Below are 10806 nucleotides of genomic sequence, written 5' to 3'. Positions count from 1 at the left end.
TTCCCCACCTACCCAAAGATTTGAACCCGGCGGCGGCAGTTGTCGCTGGCACAGGTTTGGCATGATGGCGCCAGTGTCCTGGATCTGGGGTGGTCTCGACCAACGTTCGGCACCTTCAACTCCCACCTGATACCTGCGTATCATCAGGGTATACCGCTTTCCCCCCAGTTCTCCAAGAGCGCCGCTCCCTTCCCTAGTCGCAGAGTCGCAATTTTGGTCTGATACTGCATTCCCTAGTCCTAGTATTGCATCCCCATTTCCCTCTTTCGATCTAACGTTGTGGCCTTTTCTGGGCTGTACCTCGGGGTATCCCCTGCTGGGAGAGCAAGGACGCAAGACGCCAGGGACCCAGACCCCTGCCACAGGACATGAGTAGGAGCGTGAGCTGGTCCGAGCAGCTTGATGCGCTTCTCAATGCTACCGATGGAAATGTGGCTCGGATTAAGGTGAGGGGTTGGCGGAGGCACCCAGCTTGCGTAACCGCGTTAAGGAACTCTCAGAGCTCTTTGGCCTGAGCAACTGTTTCTTTTGCAGCAGCGACTGTATCCTCTTGGGGTCTCCATGGCAAGTAAGTATTGTTCCATTCTACTGCTCCCAGCCTTTTCTCTTTCCAAGATCTGCTCTCTTCCAGGGTCTGTATCATCCACTGCTCTTTCCAAATTCCCCAACTCTTTCCTTTCCTCAACTCTGTTCCCCCCACACAGATAGACCCTGCACTTATCCCTTCCTTATTCCCTCAGCAGGGGAGCTGCCTGGGACCTGGATTTCCTCTCATGACTTGCCTCCCCAGTTAGGAGTCCAAGCTCAACAGCCTTGGGCTCTAGAGACTCCCACAGTCCCAGAGCGGCTGAGCTGGCCTGAGGCCTACAGTCTTTCCCATCTCCGGGATGAAGTTACTATTCTCCAATCCCAGCTTCGATCTCAGGCTCAGGTGAGGCTGGGAACCCTAGATGTGTATATGTGATGTTTGTGTGAAATGAAAATATTAGGGCTTGGGAAAAGCTCCTTACACAGTAGCTGATGTGTTTTTTCTGCCTGGGTAGGTGACTGAGGCACTAAGGCAGGCTGTACAAGGCTTGCTGGAAGAGCGAGAACAGCAGAAGTACCAGATCAGTGCCTTGGAAGGTATCTGGCCCGTTCTTTTCTTCATACACACAACTTCATATGTATGTACACAATTTTGCCACACACCTGTTGTGTGTGCAGATGTGTCTTGATTTGCAAGTAGAGTGTCAGGCTCATGTGTGAAGCTCTTAGAGAGGCTGACCCCCAACTTGTCCCACTACAGCATCACTAAGGTTGCTGCAGGGGGGCCCAGAGGGGAGGGCTCTTCTGGAGCAACACCTGGAGGAGCTGAGAAGGGACCTTCAGGGCCTTTGGAGCCAGGTGCAGGAGCAGGCCCAAGTCCAAGCCCAAATGCAAACAGGACCATTAAACTGCAGCACTACCAGTGGGCTTCATCAGGAGCTGCAGACAGAGTAAGTGATGGGCAAGCCTTTGTGTTCTTGGGGGCCTCTGAACTTGTGGCATTCTGGGAGGCTGGTGGCCTCCTCACTCTGGATTTGTTGACTGACACTGCTGATGCTTCTGCAGGCGGCAAAAGCTGTGGGAAGAGTCAGAGATTCTGCGGAAGGAACTGAAGTTGCTGCGGGACCAGCTGAGTAAGTGAAAAATTGGGGGTGAATATGTCTTCGCTTGTCCCCTTTTCTGGAAAGCCTTCTTGCTCTCCCATTAAGTGGCCTTAGCTCTGACTGCTTGAGCTACTGAGAAGTCTGGCCAAGTATTTTTGTCTTGCTGTTTGTCTCTCATGGTGCAAGTTTAATCTCTCCAGTCAGCTTGGAAGCTTCCCAAAAGCTGGACCAGAATGCTTCTGTCTCAGTTTTCAGCAACAGGCTGGTCACAAGGCAGGGAGCATGAAGGAAAGAAGTTGGGGAAGAGCCCTCTTATGTTCTCTCTCACCTGCAGACCAGCACCAGGAGCTGCTGCTGAAACAGATCTCTGAGGGGCGGCAGACTCAGGCCTGTACCTGGAAGGTAGGACCAGGATTGTACCCATCTCTGCAAATTTCTCCATGGAGGCCCCTTCCTTTCTCTGTCTATCCTATTTGGCAGGCAGGCCAGGATACCCTCTCCTGCCCCCATCTCTTTTCCCTGTGCTGACTCCACCTCTTCCCAAAGCTCTTCTTCCCATTCCTTATGCTCTAGGCCATGAGAAACTGTCGTTGGCCACATGAGGGTTCCAAGTGTGCTGAAGAGGACAATCATGGGGAGGGGAGAGGGAGAGCTTTGGTCCTATCTGAGCCTGTGGTCTGGCAGATGTTGGAGCAGCTGCAAAGTGGCCAGGAAGGCAAAGGTCACACCCTGGAAGCTGCCAGGACAGAGGCCCAGGATGCCCGGCAGGAGCATGACCTCCTCAGGTCAGGGGATATGGGTGCTGTGGCAGTGGAGGGGATTTTTTTCACCGAGGTCGGGCACTGGGGACCAAAGTTCAGCTATCCTAGATTTTGGCCTGGGCTGGTATTGGTAGTTTCTGGGTTGTAGCCTATAAGGGCAGCGTTGGGCATTCTTTACTTGATACAGAGTTACTGAGATGTCTTTATATGTATGGATATAAAGAGGGAGGAGAGTCACAAAGGAGGACAGTTCTGTGCTGGGAGGGTTCCCTTGACATATCATCACCGTGTCTGCCTCTGATCTGTTCCCCTTTCCAGGACCTCCGTTCATGTCCTCCAATTTAAGCTGCCCCTGGCCATCACCTGTGCCATGTCTCTTTCTTCATCTAGCTCTGAAGTCAGTCTTCTGGACAGTAGCAGTAGCTGGGAACTTTTATGGAAGCTAGGCGGGGGTAAGAGCAGGGATCCCAGTTTTGGGGGAGGCTGAATCTGAATGGTTCTTGAATGCCAGCTGCCTAATTGTTTAGCACTGGGTAGAATGGATTCTCTGCCTGTTTGTGAATTCATCGATCTCTGTTGCTACTTATCTCAAGTTAGGCCTGTATGTCCCTCCCCATCACACAGGCCCAGGGCCTAGTTCTGTGCATATCATAGTGCTTGCTGATGATTTGCTTTCTCTTCCCTTTTCCTTCCTCTTAGGTCTCCAGAGGAGCACCCTTTCTAACTTGGAGCCCAGAAGCTTTCACCTCCACTCCCAGAGTCTTGAGCAGGAGACTTTCCTTCACAGCCCCAGGATGCTCCTGAGTGACCTATAAGGACTTATAAAGAGTAGTCAGATGAAGGCTTCATTGCCCACCCTCCCCTCCAAGGCCCTTTTTCTAGGCCACCTGCTCCTCCCCTCTTGATTTAGCTGTTATCTGCGCTCTCTATTGAGGCTCTTCACTGCCTGCCCATCCCTGTCCTCCAACTGCAATAAAATAGTTTAACCTTCCCTGATGTATTTTCTGTAAGTCAGCACCCACATGGGATAGACTAGCTGTACCCTTTCTTGCTCCTGTTACTTGACTGCTTCCTGTGACCTTTACCACTGAAATCTAAGTTCATAGACACTTACAGCTGTAACTTCTGTGTATAAGCTGAGTTGAACTTGGAAAGAGGTAGAAGCTCCCATTGTGAGTAGAATGAGGTGAGTAGAATGAGGTAGGACACTGCTCTGGGGCAATAGTGCTGTGGGGATGTGGAGGAGGGTGAGATATTCTGGTGCGACTCGGACCTAGATAGTAGGAGGCTTCCTTTCCTTATCTCTAGCTTCTGCTTCTTGAGGTTCACTCCAGCTTCTCCACACCTCCTCATTCTTAGCAGCCCAGCCTGAATTTCTGTGGCAGACTTCTCCATGGTCTCTCTTCTTTCAGTCTCTCTGCCTCTAACTGTGAGGGTTTCAGAATTTTTTGTGTGACCACCAGTAAGAAATACAGTTTATACTGAAACAAAATTTTCATAATTCAATTTTTTTTTTTTTTTTTTTTTGAGACAGAGTCTCGCTCTGTTGCCCAGGCTAGAGTGCCATGGTGTCAGCCTAGCTCACAGCAACCTCAAACTCCTGGGCTCTACTCTAGCGATCCTTCTGCCTCAGCCTCCCGAGTAGCTGGGACCACAGGCACGCGCCACCATGCCCAGCTAATTTTTTCCTATATATATTTTTAACTGTCCAGATCATTTCTTTCTATTTTTTTTTAGTAGAGACGGGGTCTCCGCTCTTGCTCAGGCTGGTCTCGAGCTCCTGACCTCAAATGATCCTCCTGCCTCGGCCTCCCAGAATGCTAGGATTACAGGCGTGAGCCACCGCGCCCAACCCTTTTTTAATTTTTAATTGAGACAGGGTCTCACTCTGTTGCCCAGGCTAGAATGCAATGACATCATCATAGCAACCTCAAACCTCAAACTTGGGGTTCAAGAGATCCTTCTGCGTCAGCCTCCTGAGAAGCTGCGACTATAGGTGCGCACCACCATGCCTGGCTAATTTTTTTAGTTTTTGTAGAAACAAGGTCTTGCTGTTGCCCAGGCTGGTCTCAAACCCCTGGCCTTAAGAAATCCTCCTGCCTTGGCCTCCCAAAGTGCTAGGGTTACAGGCGTAAGCCACCATGCCCAGCCTCAATTACTATTCTTACTATGAATGATGCACTTTGATAATTGCTTTCTTTTTTTTGGGTAGAGACGGGATCTTGTTATGTTGCCCAGCTAGTCTCAAACTCCTGGCCTCAAGTGATCCTTCTGCCTCAGCCTCCCAAAGTGTTGGGATTAACACTCTGATATTTTGATTATATTTCATTTTAAAAAATACCTTGTGGCTAATGATTCTGATCCTTTTACCACTTAGTTGCTGTCTGGAAAGTACAGTTGACCCTTGAACAACATGGGCATGAACTGCAAGGGTTCACTTATATGTAGACTTTCTTCCAACCAAACATCGATCAAAAATACAGTATTCTGGGATGTGAGACCTGTGTATATAGAGGGCTGACTTTTCTTATGCTTATGTTCCTCAGGGCTGACTTTGAGACCGGAGTATACATAGATTTTGGTATATTCTCAGTGTCCTGGAACCATTCCCCAAGGTATACCAAGGGACGAGCGTACATCTTTCTACGTGACTAAGAACAGCTTTACTTTTTCCTCACTGGGTTTTGTGTTCTAGACAGTATTGTCCAGGATTTCCCAAGAGGCAGCAGCGTCTCACTGAGGCCTCATAAGGCCTCTTCTACTGCTAAATGTAGTCAAAGGATAATGCCATCTGACCACCAGTGGATGTTTATTGAGAGCAATCCTGTCATGTATTTTCCCTGAGCTAAATGTGCAGTGGACTCATGTGAAGTTCTCAGTTCTCAGATCAGTCTGGCTGGAGAAAGGAGACAATTATCTGAAATAAAAGCATAATAAAAGGCTGAGGTGAGTAGGGTAGGAATTACCTTCAGTTATGGGGTACATTCAAGGCCCTGTCCTGACTAGCAGACAGGTCATGGGGAGAAGGTCTTCAAGGTACAGGGCAATCTTCTGTTCTTTCCACATTGGGAGACTGTGAGAGTGGAATGACAAAGATCAGACATGAGTCAAATAGACCCAGTTTAAAACAACAAAAATGTCTCATCAAACCTCATCTTCCTGTTGAAGCAGGTGCAAGAAAGCCCTGTCATTTACATCTTTCACTGGGCAGGTAATACATCTGGCATGGTGACATTATTCAATTCTGCTTGCTACCAGTGCTTTACTTATTTATCAACTACTTTGCATCAAGCTCTGTGGGAGACAGGCTTCTCACAACAGAAATAATAAATAGCAAGGTGGTACAATGATATTTGAACTGTCACCAGGTGGCAGCACATGATTTGTTGCCAGAAGAATGGTAACAAAAAAGGCTTTGGGGCCAGGGGAACTGGGCTGGGCTCTTTTCTCTCTTCAGAGATCCGGTGAGCTATCATTTAATCTTCCTAAAACAGTGCCCTGTTTAGGTTACACTGCTGCTCAAGAATAGCTCTCACAGCATAAAAAATAAAGCACAAATTTGGCATTTAAGCCCAACGCACGTTCAGTCTCTTTTCTCTCCAATATCTTCTAGCACACATATTTCTCAAATTTTATAGTCACCAAGAATGCACTTCAATGATTTAATCCCATTCGTCTGTCAAGACTCCCCCACCCCCTTCCAGGAGGAGGGAAGTCTAAAGATATCCGAAAGAAGATCTCTAGCCACAGGGAGTGCTGGTGCAGTAAAGCACAAACTCCACTGTTCCTGTCTGCTCTTGCCGTTCTCCTGTTCTATTCTGCTCAGGTATGAGATTATGAGTTCCTGAGGTTCAGGCATACGGAAAGCGTGAGGAAATATGTGCCTGTTGAACAGCTGGAGAGAATTCTTATTCCTCACTCAGCTCTTTCAAAGTCTCTTCTGTTTTCAAGCTAGTTCAAGTGTTATTATACCTTCTCTAAACCGTCATACCATCGAATCTTTTAGTCTATTGCTCCCTCAGCATTTTGTTTGGCTCTACTCAGTGCTCTTACTATCTATCACAAGTCGCTAATAATTATGTATGTATCAGTTTTTTCTCCTTATTATACTGAGATACTGCAGGACGCCTCATTCTTACGGCTTTTCCTTACTCAGCTATACCTCGACCAACCCGAATGCCGCGCGGGTCTAGTCCATTTTCAATCGAGTTTATCAATTACTGATCGCTTCTGTGTTTAGCATTTTGATTGGTCCATCTTGTGTTTATTGTCCCTCCCTCTGAGAGGCTCCTGGACTTGGGTTTCCCCCAGGTGTATTCCCTCCTCGGTTCCGCCTTTCCAACACACTGCCTCTTCTGTTTTTACCTCCTCTTCCTTCCTATTGGTTCCCTTCGTCCTCCAGAGTTGGCGCCTAGGGCTGTTGATTGGCTTTTCTGGACGCCCATTGTGCCCACCCTCATACCACGTGGCATTCCTAACGCTAATTGGGCAATTCCACTAGCTCGTTTATCAAGGACTGACGATTGATTGGCTTTTCTAAGGGAGGGCTCGAGGAGTGGGGCGGGGTCCTCTGAGGCCACGCCCCCAGCTTGCCTGTCGAGGTGGGCAGACGTTTCAGTCGCTCGCGGCCCGGGGAGGTCAGTGGAGCTAGCAGCTGGCCTTTCAGTCTCGCCGGTTGAATAGTCCTCCTGGCCCAGCCAAACAGGCGGGGTGGGGTAAGCGGCCCGACTGTGGGGCCATGGCAGTAGCCTCCTCGTCCTCCGCCGCCACTAGCCCCGTCGTGTCGCCGGCTTCTGGGCGAGGGACCCCCACCGCCTCCGCAGGCTAAGGAGCCGCTGCCGCCACCGAGCTGTGAGGGTTACTATGCTCCCTCTTTGCCGCCTCCTCCCCCTCCCACCCGCGCAGGCACCCCTCTGGCTGCTCAGTCCCGCCTCAGGTAACGTGAGGAGAGTGCGTGGGGCACAAACCCGGGGGCATCCCGGCCCGCGCGCGCGGCTGTTACACCTCTTCCGCCCCGAAGCTTTGGCAGTCGGGTCTCTTAGCACGCGAGGGCACTCCTCAGCTTCCCAGAGATCCTCTTCTCAGCGGCTGGGGACGCTCCCCTTCTCGGCTCCTTTCCCCTTCCCTTCTCAATTCCCTCACGGTCCTAGGACAGCTTCCCCCTCCCCCCCAGCGGCTTCTCCCCCTCAGGGGCTGGGAACCCATTAGAAGTTGCCTCTCATCGGGGACCTTCCTCACTTCAGAGATTAAGGAATCCTTCGTTTTCTCCTAAAACTCTTGTTTCGGAGACCTCCAACTCCCCACTCCTCCCTCTGAGAGCTGGATTCTTCCAGTTTACTTCCCTCAAACATGCTCTTCTCTCGAAAACGTCCACTTCTATCTACCCTCCAAAAATACTTCCCCCAGACACTACTGTCTTCCTCCTCCTCTCCCTGGTCACCCATCATCTCCTCTCCCCTCCTTTTCCCTCCTCTGCATTTTACCCTTTACTTTCAAGATTCTGGACGAAGCCAGTATTCATATTTAGCTGGAAATGAAACCCAGATTTGTCTAATTAAAAAACCTCTAAATTTACACCTCTGAGAAAAACTGTTAAAGAATTTGGACTTTATTCTGTAGGCTTGGGGAACCGTTGAAGGTTTTGTAAGCAGAAGTTTGATACGATTGCATTGTCTGTGGTGAAAATGTAGAGGAAGAATTGAAAGTGAAGACTGGAGGCGAAAAACCTAGGTAGGCAGGAAACTAGGGTGCTAATCCAGGCGAGAGGGAATGAACCGGAGTAGTGGTGAGAGAATGACGTGCAGTTCCAAGAGGGATCGTCCAAAATAGTGTCGAGAGGATTAGTGGGAGGTTTCTGACTTGGCTGATGGTGTGAATTGGTAGCGTTAGTTGAAATAGGGAACATAAAGAAACAGTTTTGAGGAAAGGTAATAAATTTGGTTTTGGACAAGTTCAGTTTGAGGTGTTTTTCAGGTATCACTCAGGGTAGCTGGAAATTTGGGTCTGAAAATTGGGAGATAGGTTGGAACTGAATACATAAAATTGAGGGTCAAGAGAATATGGGGGACATTTGAAGCCTTGGTATGGGATAATACTGAAAGAAGAGAAGAAAAGGGCTGTGGACCAGAAGGAACATCATTGTTTGAAGGGTATTAGACACTGAAAAAGAGAGGTTAAAGGAATGGGACAAGAACTAGAACAGAATGGCATCATAATAGAAGCCAAAGGAAGAAAGGGTTTCAAGAAGGAAGGGGATGACTATCCATATCAGGTGCTCCAGAGGTCAGTTAGGAAGAAGCCACTGGATTTAGCAATTAGGAAGTCACTTGTTTCCTTTGAAAGCCAGTTTAGGTAGTATAGTGGTGGCAATGATGACAGTAGTCAGATCATGATGGACTGAGGAATAAATGGCAGGCAGTGAGTGAAATTACTCTTTCAACAGTGTTGTGAAGGAGAACTGGTACTAGTGAAACTCATCTTTATTGAGAATATACTCCTCTTTATTGAGTATGCCAGGTAGCATAAAGATGCTTTATAGATCACAGCAGCCTTGTGGTTTAGGTGTCAGTATCCCTCTTTCACAGTTGGGAAGACTGTAGGCAAGGATTTGATTAGGTATGTCTAGTTCTGAAACCTGCGTTCTTTCGATTATGGCACATGTGTTTTTCTTTTTAGTACGGATGAAACAGTTTTGTAGGTTGAGGAAAAAGTTTACTTAGGAAATATGTCAGGCATTTCATTCTTTGATACCAAGGATAGAAGTCAAGATGGATAACGATGTGGTAGAATGGAAGGAAGGTGAGGGAGTTTGATAGATGGCCTTATTTTCTTGATGTGATCAGTTATCTGTGAAGTGGATTATCTTTGGAGACTGAAGAAACTGTGGTGAGTTTCTGACTTGAGTATTACGGCCATGGGAATCTTAAATGGAAAATGAAAGGGGAATAGATTAAGGATTCTTTTTTTTAGACTAGTCAAGTGTAGTAGTAAGAAGGCAGGAAAGTAGTAGAACAAGGAGTTCAATCTGTAACTGACTGTGAACAATCAAGTGAGATAACTCACTACCTTCAGACCAGCCTAGATTAAGGATTTTTTTTTAAAAAAACGATTGCTGATTACATTGAGGGCCCAGTTAGTTAGAAATAATATATTTGTAATGGGGCCCAGTAGTATGGATTTCACACTTTCTTCAATCAACAGCCTAGGAGGAGGAGGGCAAAAAAGATGGTTGGGTTGATCCATGATTGGAATTTACAGGACAGAAAGATAAAGTGGGGAGCAACTTTACCCTGCTAGTGGTAGGGAGATATGATTGACTCTGAGGGTCCAAGCTGGGGATTATAAGAGGCAAAACCTATAAGGAGGCTGGTGAACTTGGAGAATAAAGAGACAATCAGAAACGTGGTTGAAGACCAGGTTTTGCAAGAAATTCATAATTGGAAAGCTCAGAGTTCAGTATTTCAAGGAAAAAGACAAAAACTGGTGTAACTGTCTCAGTGCTATTGAAGGGGAATGGAGGTGTAGGTTATTGATGTAGTGGGAGGTTAGGGGGCTATGTTGAATATGTCATCAATATGAATATCATAGCTTCCAAGTATGGTAGCAGGAGATGAAGCAGAGGAGATATTAGGTCCTATAGGTGAGGCCACTCATCAAGGAGGGACCCAGAATTGGATTGGAGGTTCCTCAGCACTTGTTAGAAAGTAGTACTAGATGGCACAGATGTTTGTGTGTGAATTAATGGTGATATCATCAGATACCTGATGCCCTGGATATATATGCTGTGTTATTCTTACAGATGTATGTTTGAGATGGACTCTCAAACACAAATCCTTTGCACTTTGGCGTCTGATGGGCCTTAATTCTGTTTAAAAATATTTGTGCTGGGAGGCTAGGAACTCTCCACCCCAGGATCCCCAATAACATTTTGTACTTAAAGTTTGAGTTAATTATAAAAAGAAAAGTATGCCTTTACATGTGCTCATTCCCTGGCTTAGAGTTGCAAGTGAAAATGTTTATAGATATATTCTTAGTGTCATACACTTCATTTTGTTTTGCAAAATGAATGTTGTGTTGGAATTTGAAACCTATGATAAGGACTTTTATGGGAATTTGTCTCCTGGTGGATGAAGCCCAATCATTACATTGTATTGTGTGGGTGATGGTGAATGTTTTGGCCCAACAATGGGCATTATACTTTTTTCCAAGTCATCATATGGAGATGACTTCAGTGTGGTCTCACTAATGTTATTTTTGCTGAACACTCAGAAGGAGTGTGTGTTTCAGAGAAAAGCCTGCTTGTGATAAATTTTCCTGAAAATTTCAGAAAGGCAGTATGATAAAAGAAAAAAAAATTAGTAAAGTCCTATATATAAATTTATATAAACAGTGAAAAGTCTTACTCCCATGCCTGT

General features: G+C 47.0%; 3 protein-coding genes across 6 annotated transcripts in view; 2 read left to right on the top strand and 1 right to left on the bottom strand.

The window, feature by feature from the left end:
* Positions 1–10806, bottom strand: part of TMEM69 (transmembrane protein 69) — a 197134-nt gene that overhangs the window by 176016 nt on the left and 10312 nt on the right. The window lies entirely within an intron of this gene.
* Positions 39–3365, top strand: CCDC163 (CCDC163 homolog). Of its 3 annotated transcripts, none has more exons than XM_069477867.1 (10): positions 39–446; positions 535–568; positions 744–931; positions 1044–1125; positions 1289–1478; positions 1594–1661; positions 1966–2033; positions 2205–2416; positions 2711–2844; positions 3092–3365. In XM_069477867.1, exons 1-10 carry the CDS (start codon positions 369–371, stop codon positions 3205–3207), a joined length of 1170 nt encoding a protein of 389 aa, XP_069333968.1. In that variant the 5' UTR covers positions 39–368; the 3' UTR covers positions 3208–3365. The 3 variants fall into 3 exon arrangements, with proteins under 3 accessions (XP_069333968.1, XP_069333969.1, XP_069333967.1); XM_069477868.1 differs by having other exon boundaries at positions 741–931; positions 2316–2416; XM_069477866.1 differs by having other exon boundaries at positions 741–931.
* TESK2 (testis associated actin remodelling kinase 2) overlaps positions 7015–10806 on the top strand; it is a 114112-nt gene continuing 110320 nt past the window's right edge. For both annotated transcript variants that reach the window (XM_069479893.1, XM_069479892.1), the window contains exon 1: positions 7015–7328. The gene's annotated coding sequence lies outside the window, so the exon portion shown is untranslated. The remainder of the gene's footprint in view (positions 7329–10806) is intronic.

This window comes from Eulemur rufifrons, chromosome 8 (genome assembly GCF_041146395.1).
Source record: "Eulemur rufifrons isolate Redbay chromosome 8, OSU_ERuf_1, whole genome shotgun sequence".
NCBI classification, from domain to species: domain Eukaryota; kingdom Metazoa; phylum Chordata; class Mammalia; order Primates; family Lemuridae; genus Eulemur; species Eulemur rufifrons.
The sequence above is the reverse complement of the archived record's forward strand: the minus strand, read 5'-3'. Positions and strand labels throughout refer to the sequence as shown.

What these genes read in the sequence shown, in the direction of transcription:
- CCDC163 (XM_069477866.1), top strand. Translation starts at nt 369, where the DNA reads ATGAGTAGGAGCGTGAGCTGGTCCGAGCAGCTTGATGCGCTTCTCAAT. An exon ending in TCTTGGGGTCTCCATGGCAA is followed by an intron (nt 569 to 740) that starts GTAAGTATTGTT and finishes TTATTCCCTCAG; the next exon opens with CAGGGGAGCTGCCTGGGACC. An exon ending in CAGGAGCATGACCTCCTCAG is followed by an intron (nt 2,417 to 2,710) that starts GTCAGGGGATAT and finishes TCCCCTTTCCAG; the next exon opens with GACCTCCGTTCATGTCCTCC.